This window comes from Oratosquilla oratoria, chromosome 18 (assembly GCF_046742065.1).
Source record: "Oratosquilla oratoria isolate Oo_2021 chromosome 18, ASM4674206v1, whole genome shotgun sequence".
NCBI lineage: Eukaryota > Metazoa > Arthropoda > Malacostraca > Stomatopoda > Squillidae > Oratosquilla > Oratosquilla oratoria.
The window spans coordinates 5,661,855-5,678,661 of NC_134794.1; the positions used below are offsets into that span (position 1 = coordinate 5,661,855).

A 16,807-nucleotide genomic window follows, 5' to 3' on the forward strand; every position below is an offset into this window, starting at 1 on the left:
TATTCCTCATTACACTCTTCAATCCACCAAGGCATTTACTCGCTTCTCTCAATCTACATTCTACCTCCACCTTCACTCCACATTTGCACCCAAGTATCTAAAACTATCCACTTCCTCCAGTCGCTCTCCCTTAATGCTCACTTCCAGTCTACTGCCACTTTCACCCCTTGTACATCTCATCACCTTACTTTTACCCACATTTATCTTTAGCTTTCTTCTACCACATACTCTCCCAAACTCTGTCACCAACTTCCTCAGTCCCTCCTCCGATCCTGCCACAAGTGCAGTGTCATCAGCAAACAACAGCTGGCTCACCTCCCACTTTTCTCCACCTTCTTTAACCATCTCCAATCCCTGACCCACCACCCTTGGATTTACCTCTCGCACCACCCCATCCATGTACAAATTGAACAGCCAGGGAGACACAACGCATCCTTGACAAAGTCCCACCCTCACCTCGAACCACCCCCCCTCCCCACTTCCAATCCCGACACAAGCTCTACTACTCTCATAAAAACTCCCGACAGCTCCTAGAAGCCCTCCTCCTATCCCATATATCTGCATAACCTCCCACAGTGCCTTTCTGTCTACCCTATCGTAAGCCTTTTCCAGATCCATAAAAGCCCAAAAAAATCGTCCCCCCTTCCTATAGCTTTCTCACATATTTGTCTTACCAGAAAGATCTGATCTACACAACCTCCACCCATCCCAAATCCACACTGTTCCTCACCAATCACTCCCTCTGTATATATATATATATATATATATATATATATATATATATATATATATATATATATATATATATCAAAGGCTTCTTCCCCCTTATAAGGGAGGTAGCCACCCATAGCATGCACCCATTCCACTCCCATCTGTCACCCACAACGGTGCCAGATGTTTCATTTACATGACCCAGTGGTCTGCCAACTTTAAAAGATCAAAGAGAAAGAGGTGATATAATTACAGTGAGAACTCTCATTAACGGACGTTAATTAGCTGTGTTTGCGGTGTTTTTGCTGTGTTTTTGGTGCCGTTGTTTAGTGCGTGCGATCACTATGCCACCCAAAAACTACTCCAAAACACCGAAAACACAGCGAAAAAAACGCAAACACAGCTAATTAATGTCCATTAATGAGAGGTCTCGCTGTACAATATACAAGTCACTAATGGGGAGAGACTGCAGTGGAAGAAGAGATCTTTTGATTAAGGGTGGGAGGGCTTTAAGAGGTTGTGGGAACAAATTAAGAAAGAGGCACATCTCTAAAGGATGTAGAAAAATACAGTTTTCATATAAATGCATAAATACTTGGAATAGCTTAGGTGATATAGCTCAAGCTGAAACAATACACAAATTCAAATCTAAATAAGATAATTGGTGATATAGTTTAATGTCACAAACTCCCCTCCCTATCAGAAGGCTAGGATGGTGCCCATCACAGAGGACTCTGTAGCATGGAATTTAATGAACCATGCCCTTGGTTCAACTTCGCCAGTAGCAGGATTCGAACTGCCATCCCCTTGACCTTCGCCGCAAGTAACGATGCCCTAACCCGCTTAGCCAGCAAGCTTCCTTAAATAAGACAATTGGAAATCACGGATATAGCTTGTGTAGGAACTATACATGAATTTGAAGCTATGTATGATAAATTGGGAAGTAGGAGACAAGACCCTATGAGCATTGCTTCTTTCCTCCACACTACAATTAGGTAAATACACACACACACAAACTTGTTCTTCAAATGCTACAGGAGAGAGACCCTTTGTGTGTGTGTGTTCATATATGTATGTATATATATATATATATATATATATATACACACACACACACACATATATACTGGGACATTGTGACAAATTGATACATACATATACTATACCAAAGGTTTTTTCCCCCCTTATAAGGGAGGTAGCCAAAAAAACAATTTGTCACTAAGAGTGACAAATTGATGAAGATGGAAAAAGAACTCACAGAACTAGACCCGTGACTTCTATTTTCCACCTTCATCATAAACATATATAATATATATATATATATAATATATATATATATATATATATATATATATATCCTTTATTATACTGTGTTCAAAGAATACTCAAATTACCTCAGTTTTGGCAACATCAAGACAAGACAATTGAGTGAGTGTTGCAAGAGTTGTCAGTCCATGATCTGAGATACGAGTCATTGAGATGTGTAGTTCACACAAACTTGGGCTTCCTCCTACAACTGAACTGATCACTCTGTCAGTGGCACCACTTAACCCCTTCAAGTCAAGTATCCGAAGCTGGAGTTTGTTGGACAAAGCTTTTATAAGAGCTGTCCACAAGAACCGGGGAAAAAATATAAAAAATTAGCTAACATGTGTTTATATGATCATTTTCATGACGGTCACATGTAGGATTTGAACCCACTACATGCGACTGTCATAAAAATTATCAGATTAATGTCACTGTCACTAGCGAATTTCTCTCATATGTCTATATATATCAACAGTATACAATACATAAAGAGCCTTTCCTCGTATGGGGAATAGCTGAGTCAAAGCACGTCTTGATTACTCATGTGAGAAAAACATAGAAAGAAGATCCTTAGTCCCCTTTTGCTCTGTCCCAGTTAGTTGCTTTTTATGATACACATGGAAAATTGCGTCTGTATTCTTATATCTTTACCACAGGAACCAGAGAAAGAAGGTGGAGACATAAGAGTGTTAACCGAGAGATTTAAGGACAAACAAGAGATGGTAAAAATTAGAAATGGTTTAGCATTCCTCTGCATGAAGGTTTGTCTCTGAATCTAAATGAATGTTATGTGACTCTGATCTAAAGAGGTTTCACTAAAATTCCTAAAATACTGACTGCATATAACTACATACATACATATACCAAAGGATTTTTCCCCTTACACAGGAGGGAGCCAAAAGATAAGACATAGAAACCACTCCCACCCATTACATTCCCTACATATTCCATTCCCCTCTACCCTCATCCCTCCCTCTTATCTTGGCACCTCCTGGATGACAGGTCATCCCTGCATCTTGTCCACTACCCTGGATCAGAAGCAGTGTCGCAAGACACAGCACATCCACAGCAAGGCCATTGCAAATAACTGTGCAGTAACAACACTCTAATACCACCCACAAACACACCGAAAATTCTTGGTGTAACATACGATACATCCATGTCTTTCAAACAACACCTCACAAACATAAAAAACAAATGCACACCTAGACTTAACGCACTTAAGTCAATCACTGGAACAACATTTGGACAAAACAAAGAAACTAATATAACAATATACAAACAATGCATACGCTCAGTGATGAATTATGCAAGTCCTGCATGGGCTCCTAATCTCAGTGAGACACACCACAACACCCTTCAAATCATACAAAACAAAGCCCTAAAAACAATTACAGGCTGCACAAATACAACACCTACAGACCATTTACACCATGAAACAAAAGTCCTCAAAGTCAAGGACCACCTCGACATGAGAGGCACACAAACACTTGCCGCAGCCACCACAAACACATCACACCCGCTACACTACATAGCAGAACACCCACACACACCAAGAAACATTAAAACTACACCCAAAGACCTTTATTACGCACAGATACTCTCTTCTCTTCCTCCACAACCACCAAATACCAGCCTCCGGAAACATATTCATAATCATATCACTCACCGCTCCATTAACACACTGAAAGACAACACACTGCTGCATGCCAGACCCCCTGATATCCACCCTTCTGAATCCTCTCTCCCACGAAAGGACAGAGTCCACTTGGCCAGACTGCGATGCGGTCACCACCCAGCACTTCTAAGCTACCAGAAGAGGCTGGACGACCGTGTTGTGAACAGCTGCCCAGGATGTAACACTTCACCCCATACCATACAACACATAATGGAAGACTGCATTATACACAATCATGCACGCAAACAACACAACATACACTCTATAAAGGATTTGTGGGAAAACCCAGTTTCGGCTATGGCCTTCCTTGGGGAGACGGGACTGCTCGGACAGACAGTCTAGGGAACGACAACAACAACAAAAAACTGTGCAGTTCCCTAGTGAGAAGATATTACAGTAGAAATTAAAAAAAGCATTTCATGAAATAAAAATAAAATAAAATGGGGTATATGAAAATAAGATTAATAAAACTAAATAAAAATAGAAAAAAATACTATTTTTCCAATGGATGACCAAAACAGCAAGACCAGTCAATCCATTATGAAGATGAAAAATAAAACACAGACCAATTGTTTGATTACCTGCTTGGCTCGTCTAGAAGCTAAAACTGTACATGTACTAGGAATGTTAAAGGAAAGTTTATTCAAGTTAACATATGAAAATCTTGCAGTAAACTATGCACCTATCATTTTCATGAGGTGTTCTATGAATGATATTTTGACGCAGCTCAAAGGGATTTCTTCCTGTCTTCACTTTTTCTCCATGAGGGTAAGGAGAGGGGAGAAGGGGTGTCACCGATTAAAGAAAGCAGCCCTGCTATGGATGTGCTGTGTCTTGCTGCATTGCTTCTGACCAAGGGCAGTGGATGAGATGCAGGGATAACCCATCATCCAGGATGAGCCAAGAAAAGAGGGAGGGAGGGGTGGTGAATGGGAGTGGATGAAATGGGTGGGAGTGGATTTATGACAACCATGAATCAAAAAATCATCCTATAATAAAATCAAATGCCCAAACACTTCCTTTGGAAAGGAACCCAAAAATTTTGGGTCTAACATTTAATACTCGTATGATATTCAATTCACATGGCAAGGACTTAATAACAAAAATAAACAAATAAATAAATACATAAATAAAACTTAAATCATCCCTAGCACTGATTTTGGGGGAAAAAATCTAATAACTATCTATAACAACCAGTAAATCAAGCATAAACAACTTACAAACACTGCAGAATGAAGCACTAGAGTAATTACAGGATGCACCAAAACATACAGAAACCAAAATCCTCCCAATAGAACATCATGCATAACAAAACCCAGAATTGTACTAAAACGTAAAATAGACAAAAAAAACTATTGCAAAATAAAATCAATGCTTAAAAGAAGAAAACTGGGATCAGGTTTACAAGTCAGAAAATGCCAATCTATCATATAACGAATTTGTAAGCATTATCATGAGTAATGTTTAATGCTGCCCAGAGAGAGAAGTAGAAATAAAACCATGTAACGTAAACTCAAAACCATGGTTTACAAACGGTCTTAAGAATGCGTGTCGAAAGAAAAACCAGCTTTACAAGAAATCTATTAAAAGCAAGTCCTTTACAGACGAAAACATATACAAAGTGTACAAAAACAAACTTACAACAATCTTACACAACTGCGAAAGAAAATACTATGACACACTGCTTGAAAATTATAAAGGTAATATAAAAAAGACATGGGAAGTAATAAACAACTTAACTAGGCCCAAAATTAATAACACCGATGAATTCATAGACATTATTAAAAACGGAAAAACTAATAAAGAAGTGGCAAACGAATTTAATGAATTTTTCTCCCGTGTAGGACCTAACCTCGTGAAACAAATAAAGACAACACATCAAACTTATGAGACATTTTTGAAACACCGAATAAATAACACTATGTTTTTAAAACCTGTCACAGAAAACGAACTTATGAACACAGTAAAATCAATGCAGAACAAGAAATCACTCGATTGCACAGGAATCAATATGAACCTTGTAAAACAAATTATGCCTATCATCAAAAATCATTTTCTGACAATATGCAATAAATCATTTGAACAAGGAATATTTCCAGATGCAATGAAAATAGCAAAAGTAATACCGATATTCAAATCAGCTGACAAATCAAGTTATAATAACTATAGACCAATTTCACTATTACCACAGTTTTCCAAAATTCTTGAGAAGTTATTCACAATTCGCCTTGACTCATTTCTAACAAAAATGACGTCATTTACCATAGTCAATATGGATTTCAACGAAATCTTTCAACATCAACAGCAGTAATGGAATTAATTGAAGAGATAACTAACAATATAGAACAAAAGAAAAATACAGCCGGCATATTTATTGATCTAAAAAAGGCATTTGACATAGTAAATCATGAAATCCTAATTCGAAAGGCCAAATACTATGGGCTAAGAGGTAAAGTTAATGACTGGTTAAAAAGTTATCTAAAAAACAGGAAACAATATGTAGCCATTGAGGAAGAAAGATCACATATTCTACCAGTTACATGCGGAGTACCTCAAGGTTCAGTTCTAGGACCCAAACTATTCTTACTATACATTAATGACATTACAAATGTATCCAACATTATGAAATTTATACTGTTTGCCGACGATACCACCATTCTATGCTCCGATATAAATTCTGACAAATTGATCAAGACAATTGATGAAGGATTATGTCAGCTATCCAACTGGTTTTCAGCCAATAAACTATCCTTAAACGTATCAAAAACTAACTACCTGCTTTTCTACAAAAATAATGAAAGCACTAAGCCGATCAAAATAAACAACGAAATTATTGAAAAAGCATCCGTCAGTAAATTCCTAGGCGTGTATTTAAACGATCGACTTAATTGGAAACATCATATAAATCACGTGATAAATAAAATATCCAAAACTGTAGGAATAATGCATAAAATGAGAAATATCCTCAATGAAAATACCCTACGTACCATTTACTGTAGTCTACTACTACCATACCTAAACTATTGTTCAGAAATTTGGGGTAATACTTATCAAACTAATCTTCAACGCATAATTACCTCTCAAAAAAAGGCACTGCGCATAATCTGCAATGTAGGTCGTTTAAAACATACAAATCATTTATTTAAAAAACTAAATCTACTGAAATTCAAGGACTTAATAAAGTACAAAACTGCCATTGTTATGCACCAAATCTACAATAAACAAATGAATCAAAACATATTGAAATTTTACTCAACTTACGAAACTCGCTATGAGACTAGGCATACAAACGACTTCTTTAAAACTCAATACAGAACAACCAAAAAAGGCCAATGCTTATCTATTATAGGTGTTAACACATGGAATAAACTGGAAAAGGAATTACCTAAGACAAAATGTTTATCAACATTCAAACGATATTTAAAAAAGTCTTTAATCTATAAGTATTAGTATATTGAACATTTCAGGTCCATTTCATGATTGTATTCATGGAAAAACTGTCATGTACTGCCCAAGTCTGCCGCTCTTTTTTTTTTTTCCTGCAGGTCACGGTGACCCAGATCCGCGCAGTAAGCAATTATCGTCCCGTCAACAATTGACCTGACCTCTCACCTCTCACCTGACCCCCACAAGATGCGATGCTCGCACATGACCCCGATTCCTACGTGAGGTCGGAGTTAGTGGGCGTCGTGTCGCATCTCATTGTATTTACCTAGTTGTATATTACGGGAAGGGGAGCTATGCTCGTGGGGTCCCGTCTTCATTTCTCATTTTATCTAAACAATTTTTAAATTCATGTATTGTTTTTGCACACACCACTTTCTCATCTAACTTGTTCCAACTGTCTATTACTCTGTGTGGAAAGCTGTTCTTTTTCAAATCTCTTCTATAGCTGTCTTTTTTTATTTTCTTTCCGTGTCCTCTTGTATTTCTGTCATCCCATTTTATCAGATTCTCTCTATCAGTAATTTCTATGCCTTTCATGATTCTGTAAATAGCTATCAAATCTCCTCTCTCTCTTCTTTGCTCTAGTGTCTGTAGTTCAAGTTTTTGTAGTCTCTCTTCATATGATAGTTTTGAGAGTGTTGGTGCCAGTTTTGTAATTGCTCTTTGTATTCTTTCAAGTTTTTTTATACATTTTTTTGTACTTGGTGACCATATTGTTGCTGCATATTCTAATCTTGGTCTTATCAGGGTGATTAGGATTTTCCTCACCATTTCTTCATCCAGGTATGTAAATGCCACTTTGATTGTTCTTATTAAATTATAAGTTTCTCCAAAAATCTTACAGTATTTACATGTTTTTTCAGGTGACATATTATTCATAACAATGACTCCCAGGTCCTTTTCATTTTCTACTTTTTTTATTCCCTCTTCTCCCAAATTATATGATCCTGTTATTCTGTTTTTGCTTTTTCCAAATTCCATTATACTGCACTTTTTTGTATTGAACTCCATCTCCCACTTCTTACTCCATTCCTGTACTTTATTTAGATCTCTCTGTAGTGATTCACAATCTTCTTCAGTTTTCACTCTTTTCAGTAGTTTTGCATCATCTGCAAAGAAGCTCATATAGCTTTCAATTCCTTCATCCATATCATTAATATATATAGCAAACATTATTGGGGCCAGGACTGTTCCCTGCGGGACACCGCTTATTACTTCATTCCATTTTGAGTGCTGGTTTCTTATCACTACTCTCATTTTTCTTTCTTGCAAAAAGTCTTCCATCCAATTTAGTAATTTACCTTGTATTCCTCCTTCAGATTCTAGTTTCTTAAGTAACTTCTTATGTGGTACTTTGTCAAAAGCTTTTTTTAGGTCTAGAAATGCACAATCAGCCCATCCATCTCTTTCTTGTATTATATCTATTAGCCTTGAATAGAAGCATATTAAATTGGTGACGCATGATCGTCCTTGTCTGAATCCAAATTGCCTTGGATTTAGTACGTTGTTTTTTTCCAAGTATTTTACCCATCTATTTTTGATAATTCTTTCACAAATTTTTGCTATTGTGCTTGTTAGAGAGACTGGTCTATAGTTGGTAGGTTCTTCTTTATTTCCTCCTTTATATATAGGTACTATATTTGCTTTTTTCCAATCTTCTGGAACTTTTCCTTCTTTCAAGGAACTGCTTATTATGCTATGTATTTTGTCTGCCAGTTCATTCCTGCATTCTTTCAGAATCCAGTTTGCTATTTCATCTGGTCCATGTGATTTTCTGACATCAAGATTACTCAATTGTATCAATATTTCATTCTTTGATACTTCTATTTTTTCTATAGGGGGGACTTTCTCTTTCCATTCAATCTCTTCAGGTTGTATGTTCTCCCTTGTAAACACTGATTTAAAATGTTTGTTCATAATTTCCGCCATTTCCATTTCCTCAGTGTATTCAACTCCCCCTTGTCTTAATTTCTCCAAGTCCTGTTTGTTTTTCAGTTTATTGTTTACAAATCTGTAGAATAGTTTTGGTTGATCTTTACATTTTTCTATGACGTCTTTTTCATATTTTCTCTTTTCCTCTCTGCATGTTTGTACATATTCATTTCTATAACTGGTATATATTTTCCATTTTTCAGGTTTTTTGTCTTTTTTCCATCTGGTCCAGGCTTTGTCTCTTTTGTCTTTTAACTCCCTACAACTTTTGTTGTACCAGCATTTTACATATTCTTTTTCTTGTTTTTGTCTTGGGACATACTTTTCCACTCCTTTTTTGTAAATTTTTGTCAAAATATTCCATTTCTCTTCCACTGATGTTTCTTCTTTGTATATTTCTTCCCAGTTTTCTTGTTGAAAGAATTCTCTTATTTTATCAAAGTTTGTTTTTTCATACATCATTCTTCCTTTTCTATATTGTTCATTTCTTTTGATATATTTTTCTTCATTAAGTTCCAGTTCAATCAATATGTGGTCACTTTTACCTATTGGTGTTTTATATTCAATCTTGTCCACTATTCTAGGTTCATATGTAATTAATAAGTCTAGTCTCGATGGTTCTTCTTCATTTCTATACCTAGTGTTCTCCTGTATCCATTGTGTCATTGTGTGGTCAATAATCATCTCAAGTAGAGCGTTTCCCCATGAGTCATCTCCACCCTTTACTGTCATTTCTTCCCAGCAGATTTCTTTGCAATTAAAGTCGCCCATCATAACTATTCTTCCTCCATCTTCCATTATTTTATTTAATGTTATCTTTGTGTCCTCTAACATACTTTTATGTTCACTCTCCTCCCATGAGGCTGTTTTTGGAGGCACATAATTTATCACAAATTTTCTGCTCTTCTTATCTCTGTCTTCCACTTCTATCATAATCATCTCTACTGTATTCTTTCCATATATGACACCTTTCACGTTTATATCCTTCTTAGTCAGGAACATAACTCCACCCCCTTGCTTTTTCTCTCTGTTTCTAATCCAATAATTGTATGCATCATGTCCTACACTGTTGGGTGGTAGTGGGCCTTTTAATTTTGTTTCTACAATTCCCATTATGTCTGGTTCTTTTTCTTTCAAATAATCATTCAGCTCATTCAATCCTGTTATCAATCCATCTATATTTGTGTAAGACACTCTTAGTTTTCTGCCACTTCCATTGTGTTCTCTGTTTCCCTTATGTTTTTCTTTTGTATGTCGAACTTCCTTAGTTTCATGTTCACTACTCTCCAATAGAATCTCTCTTTCTCTGACTCCGTTCTGTTCTCGTTTTTTGCCTTAGCTTCCAGTCTTTTCTGCTTTTCTTCCTCTCTTTCCTCTTTATTCATTTCTCTTTTTATCCATATCTTTTTGTATTGTTCACTTGTTGCTAGTTTCCCTGTTTTGGATAAGATATTCTCTGCCGTTGTTTGTGACTTGAATTTAATCTTAATTGGTCTGGTCTTGTCTGTGCTATACTTTCCGAGTCTAAATTTCTCTTCGATTTGTTTCATAATTTCTGGTTCATCTTCCTGAACTGATTCTAGTAATTGGCTTACTTTTTCATTTTCCTCTTTGATTCTTGTGGTTCTATCTGGGTTATGTTTCTCTTCCACTCCTAATATAATTATACATTTCTTTTTGTCTGCTAAGTCTCTTACTATATTCTCCTTCTGTCTCATCACTTTAATAACTGAGTTTTCAGTTTGTTCATTCATTTGCTGTCTGATTATGTCAGTGAATGCAACCTTGCTATTTTCTTGAATTTTTTTCCAACCCTCCTTGTTCTCCATATTATTCTCCTTTAAGACTTTATTCTCATCTTTTACTTCTTTTAACTGTTGTTTTAATTTTTCAATTTCCTTAGTTAAGTTTTTGTTCGCCCTCTCTAGTTCTTCCAATTTTTCAATTCTTCGTATCATACTGTCAACATTACCGAACCTACGCTCCAAGTCCTCGTTCATCTTATCGACCTTCTCTTCTAGTCTTGTCAGTCGGGGGGGGGGTTGTGTCCCCCCCACCCTCTTTAAATCCCTTGAAAATATTCTCATCACTTTCTACTATATTGCTCCTATCTATACCTCTAATCTTCACATTCCTATTAGACATGTCGTCATCATCCAGCTCGTCTTGCGGTCGTTTGTCCACCTTTCGGCGGCCCGTCAGGGCCAATTCCTCCACCTCCTCATTACCTTCCATTTCCCCAGCAATCCCTCCCCCTCTCCTCTTTCCTTACTTTCCCACTACCCCACGAGCAATTTCCCCCCACCCTGCAAATACAAAAAGGCACTTCTCTTTGCGTTGGGATCCACAATCTGCACTTTTCTTCAGAACGTTCTTCAAGCCGTCCGTTCGTTGAAAGTGTATTTACCTAGTTGTATTTACCTAGTTGTATTTTACGGGAAGGGGAGCTATGCTCGTGGGGTCCCGTCTTCATATCTCATTTTATCTAAACTATTTTTAAATTCATGTATTGATTTTGCACACACCACTTTCTCATCTAACTTGTTCCAACTGTCTATTGCTCTGTGAGGAAAGCTGTTCTTTTTCAAATCTCTTCTATAGCTGTCTTTTTTTATTTTCTTTCCGTGTCCTCTTGTATTTCTGTCATCCCATCTTATCAGATTCTCTCTATCAGTAATTTCTATGCCTTTCATGATTCTGTAAATAGCTATCAAATCTCCTCTCTCTCTTCTTTGCTCTAGTGTCTGTAGTTTAAGTTTTTGTAGTCTCTCTTCATATGATAGTTTTGAGAGTGTTGGTGCCAGTTTTGTAATTGCTCTTTGTATTCTTTCAAGTTTTTTTATACATTTTTTTGTACTTGGTGACCATATCGTTGCTGCATATTCCAATCTTGGTCTTATCAGGGTGATTAGGATTTTCCTCACCATTTCTTCATCCAGGTATGTAAATGCCACTTTGATTGTTCTTATTAAATTATAAGTTTCTCCAAAAATCTTATTTATATGTTTCTCAGGTGACATATTATTCATAACAATGACTCCCAGGTCCTTCTCATTTTCTACTTTTTTTTATTCCTTCTTCTCCCAAATTATATGATCCTGTTATTCTGTTTTTGCTTTTTCCAAATTCCATTATACTACACTTTTTTGTATTGAACTCCATCTCCCACTTCCTACTCCATTCTTGTACTTTATTTAGATCTCTCTGTAGTGATTCACAATCTTCTTCAGTTTTCACTCTTTTCAGTAATTTTGCATCATCTGCAAAGAAGCTCATATAGCTTTCAATTCCTTCATCCATATCATTAATATATATAGCAAACATTATTGGGGCCAGAACTGTTCCCTGCGGGACACCGCTTATTACTTCATTCCATTTTGAGTGCTGATCTCTTATCACTACTCTCATTTTTCTATCTTGCAAAAAGTCTTCCATCCAATTTAGCAATTTACCTTGTATTCCTCCTTCATATTCTAATTTCTTAAGCAACTTCTTATGTGGTACTTTGTCAAAAGCTTTTTTTAGGTCTAGAAATGCACAATCAGCCCATCCATCTCTTTCTTGTATTATATCTATTAGCCTTGAATAGAAACATATTAAATTGGTGACGCATGATCGTCCTTGTCTGAATCCAAATTGCCTTGGATTTAGTACGTTGTTTTTTTCCAAGTATTTTACCCATCTACTTTTGATAATTCTTTCACATATTTTTGCTATTGTACTTGTTAGAGAGACTGGTCTATAGTTGGTAGGTTCTTCTTTATTTCCTCCTTTATATATAGGTACTATATTTGCTTTTTTCCAATCTTCTGGAACTTTTCCTTCTTTTAAGGAACTGCTTATTATGCTATGTATTTTGTCTGCCAGTTCATTCCTGCATTCTTTCAGAATCCAGTTTGCTATTTCATCTGGCCCATGCGATTTTCTGACATCAAAATTACCCAAGTGTGTCAATATTTCATTCTTTGTTACTTCTATTTCTTCCATAGGGGGGACTTTTTCCTTCCACTCAATCTCTTCAGGTTGTATATTTTCCCTTGTAAACACTGATTTAAAATGTTTGTTCATAATTTCTGCCATTTCCATTTCCTCAGTGTATTCAACTCCTCCTTGTCTTAATTTCTCCAAGTCTTGTTTGTTTTTCAGTTTATTGTTTACAAATCTGTAGAATAGTTTTGGTTGATCTTTACACTTTTCAATAACATCTTTTTCATATTTTCTTTTTTCCTCTCTGCACTTTTGTACATATTCATTTCTATAACCAGTATATATTTTCCATTTTTCAGGTCTTCTGTCTTTTTTCCATCTGTTCCAGGCTTTGTCTCTTTTGTCCTTTAACTCCCTACAACTTTTGTTGTACCAGCATTTTACATATTCTTTTTCTTGTTTTTGTCTTGGGACATACTTTTCCACTCCTTTTTTGTAAATTTTTGTCAAAATATTCCATTTCTCTTCCACTGTTGTTTCTTCTTTGTATATTTCTTCCCAGTTTTCTTGTTGGAAGAATTCTCTTATTTTATCAAAGTTTGTTTTTTCATACATCATTCTTCCTTTTCTATATTGTTCATTTCTTTTCATATATTTTTCTTCATTAAGTTCCAGTTCAATCAATATGTGGTCACTTTTACCTATTGGTGTTTTATATTCAATCTTGTCCACTATTCTAGGTTCAGATGTAATTATTAAGTCTAGCCTCGATGGTTCTTCTTCATTTCTATACCTAGTGTTCTCTTGTATCCATTGTGTCATTGAATGGTCAGTAATCATCTCAAGTAGAGCATTTCCCCATGAGTCATCACCACTCTTTACTGTCATTTCTTCCCAGCAGATTTCTTTGCAATTAAAGTCGCCCATCATAACTATTCTTCCTCCGTCTTCCATTATTTTAGTTAATGCTATCTTTGTGTCCTCTAACATACTTTTATGTTCACTCTCCTCCCATGAGGCTGTTTTTGGAGGCACATAATTGATCACAAATTTTCTGCTCTTCTTATCTCGGTCTTCCACTTCTATCATAATCATCTCTACTGTATTCTTTCCATATATGACACCTTTCACGTTTATATCCTTCTTAGTCAGGAACATAACTCCACCCCCTTATTTTTTCTCTCTGTTTCTAATCCAATAATTGTATGTATCATGTCCTACACTGTTGGGTGGTAGTGGGCCTTTTAATTTTGTTTCTACAATTCCCATTATGTCCGGTTCTTTTTCTTTCAAATAATCATTCAGTTCATTCAATCCTGTTATCAATCCATCTATATTTGTGTAAGACACTCTTAGTTTTCTGCCACTTCCATTGTATTCTCTGTTTCCCTTATGTTTTTCTTTAGTATGTCGAACTGCTTTATTTTCATGTTCACTACTCTCCAATAGAATCTCTCTTTCTCTGACTCCGTTCTTTCCTCGTTTTTTGCCTTAGCTTCAATTCTTTTCTGCTTTTCTGCCTCTCTTTCCTCCTTATTCATTTCTCTTTTTATCCATACCTTTTTATATTGATCATTTGTTGCTAGTTTCCCTGTCTTGGATAGAATTTTCTCTGCTGTTGTTTGTGACCTGAATTTAATCTTAATTGGTCTGGTCTTATCTGTACTATATTTTCCGAGTCTGAATTTTTCCTCAATTTCCTTTATAATTTCTGGTTCATCTTCCTGGACTAATTTTAATAAACTGCTTACTCTTTCATTTTCCTCCTTGATTCTTGCGGTTCTATCTGGGTTATGTTTCTCTTCCATTCCTAATATAATTATACATTTCTTTTTGTCAGCTAATTCTCTTACTATATTCTCCTTCTGTCTCATCACTTTAATAACTGAGTCTTCATTATGTTCTTTCAATTGCTGTTTGACTATGTCAGTGAATGAAACCTTATTCCCTTCTTGAGTTATTCTCCAATTTTTAGCTTCTGTAGCTATTTTCTCTCTGTTTTCATTACTATTCTTCTTCAATTTCTCATTCTCCTCCTTTACATTTCCTAACTGTCTTTTTAGGTCCTCTATTTCTTCAGTTAAGTTTCTGTTAGCCTTCTCTAGTTGTTCCAACCTTTCAATTCTTTGGAAAATGGAGTCTACGTTACCTAACTTACGCTCCAAGTCCTCGATCACCTTATCAACTCTCTCCTCTAGTCTTATCAGTCGGGGGGGGGGGGGGGGGGGGGGCGCCTGGGTCCCCCCCACCCTCTTTAAATCCCTGGAACATATTCTCGTCACTTTCTTCTGTATTGCTCCTCTCTATACTTCTAATCTTTACATTTTTATTAGACATGTCATCCTCACTCAGTCGTTTGTTTACCTTCCGCTTGTCTGGCTGGGCCAAGTCTACTCCCTCCTCATTTCCTTCCATTTCCCTCAGTAATCCCTCCCCTTTTCCTCTTTCCCTACTTTCCCACTACTCCACGAGCAATTTCCCCCCCACCCTGCAAAAACACTAGGCACTTCTCTTTGCGTTGGGCTCCACAGACTTCAGTTTTCTTCAGAATGTCATCCAAGCCGTCCATTCGCTGAAGTGTATTTACCTAGTTGTATTTACCTAGTTGTATTTTACGGGAAGGGGAGCTATGCTCGTGGGGTCCCGTCTTCATATCTCATTTTATCTAAACTATTTTTAAATTCATGTATTGTTTTTGCACACACCACTTTCTCATCTAACTTGTTCCAACTGTCTATTGCTCTGTGAGGAAAGCTGTTCTTTTTCAAATCTCTTCTATAGTTGTCTTTTTTTATTTTCTTTCCGTGTCCTCTTGTATTTCTGTCATCCCATTTTATCAGATTCTCTCTATCAGTAATTTCTATGCCTTTCATGATTCTGTAAATAGCTATCAAATCTCCTCTCTCTCTTCTTTGCTCTAGTGTCTGTAGTTTAAGTTTTTGTAGTCTCTCTTCATATGATAGTTTTGAGAGTGTTGGTGCCAGTTTAGTAATTGCTCTTTGTATTCTTTCAAGTTTTTTTATACATTTTTTTGTACTTGGTGACCATATCGTTGCTGCATATTCCAATCTTGGTCTTATCAGGGTGATTAGGATTTTCCTCACCATTTCTTCATCCAGGTATGTAAATGCCACTTTGATTGTTCTTATTAAATTATAAGTTTCTCCAAAAATCTTATTTATATGTTTCTCAGGTGACATATTATTCATAACAATGACTCCCAGGTCCCTCTCATTTTCTACTCTTTTTATTCCTTCTTCTCCCAAATTATATGATCCTGTTATTCTGTTTTTGCTTTTTCCAAATTCCATTATACTACACTTTTTTGTATTGAACTCCATCTCCCACTTCCTACTCCATTCTTGTACTTTATTTAGATCTCTCTGTAGTGATTCACAATCCTCTTCAGTTTTCACTCTTTTCAGTAATTTTGCATCATCTGCAAAGAAGCTCATATAGCTTTCAATTCCTTCATCCATATCATTAATATATATAGCAAACATTATTGGGGCCAGAACTGTTCCCTGCGGGACACCGCTTATTACTTCATTCCATTTTGAGTGCTGATCTCTTATCACTACTCTCATTTTTCTTTCTTGCAAAAAGTCTTCCATCCAATTTAGCAGTTTACCTTGTATTCCTCCTTCATATTCTAATTTCTTAAGCAACTTCTTATGTTGTACTTTGTCAAAAGCTTTTTTTAGGTCTAGAAATGCACAATCAGCCCATCCATCTCTTTCTTGTATTATATCTATTAGTCTTGAATAGAAACATATTAAATTGGTGACGCATGATCGTCCTTGT

The 16,807-nt window shown here is 36.1% G+C and overlaps 1 protein-coding gene across 2 annotated transcripts in view; it reads right to left on the minus strand.

Annotated features, from left to right (window-relative positions):
- The window catches only part of LOC143035021 (protein AMN1 homolog), a 38,673-nt gene that overhangs the window by 10,098 nt on the left and 11,768 nt on the right, over positions 1-16,807 (minus strand). For both annotated transcript variants that reach the window (XM_076201425.1, XM_076201424.1), the window contains exon 4: positions 2,106-2,317. In XM_076201425.1, coding sequence (XP_076057540.1) covers positions 2,106-2,317 — 212 coding nt within the window. The remainder of the gene's footprint in view (positions 1-2,105; positions 2,318-16,807) is intronic.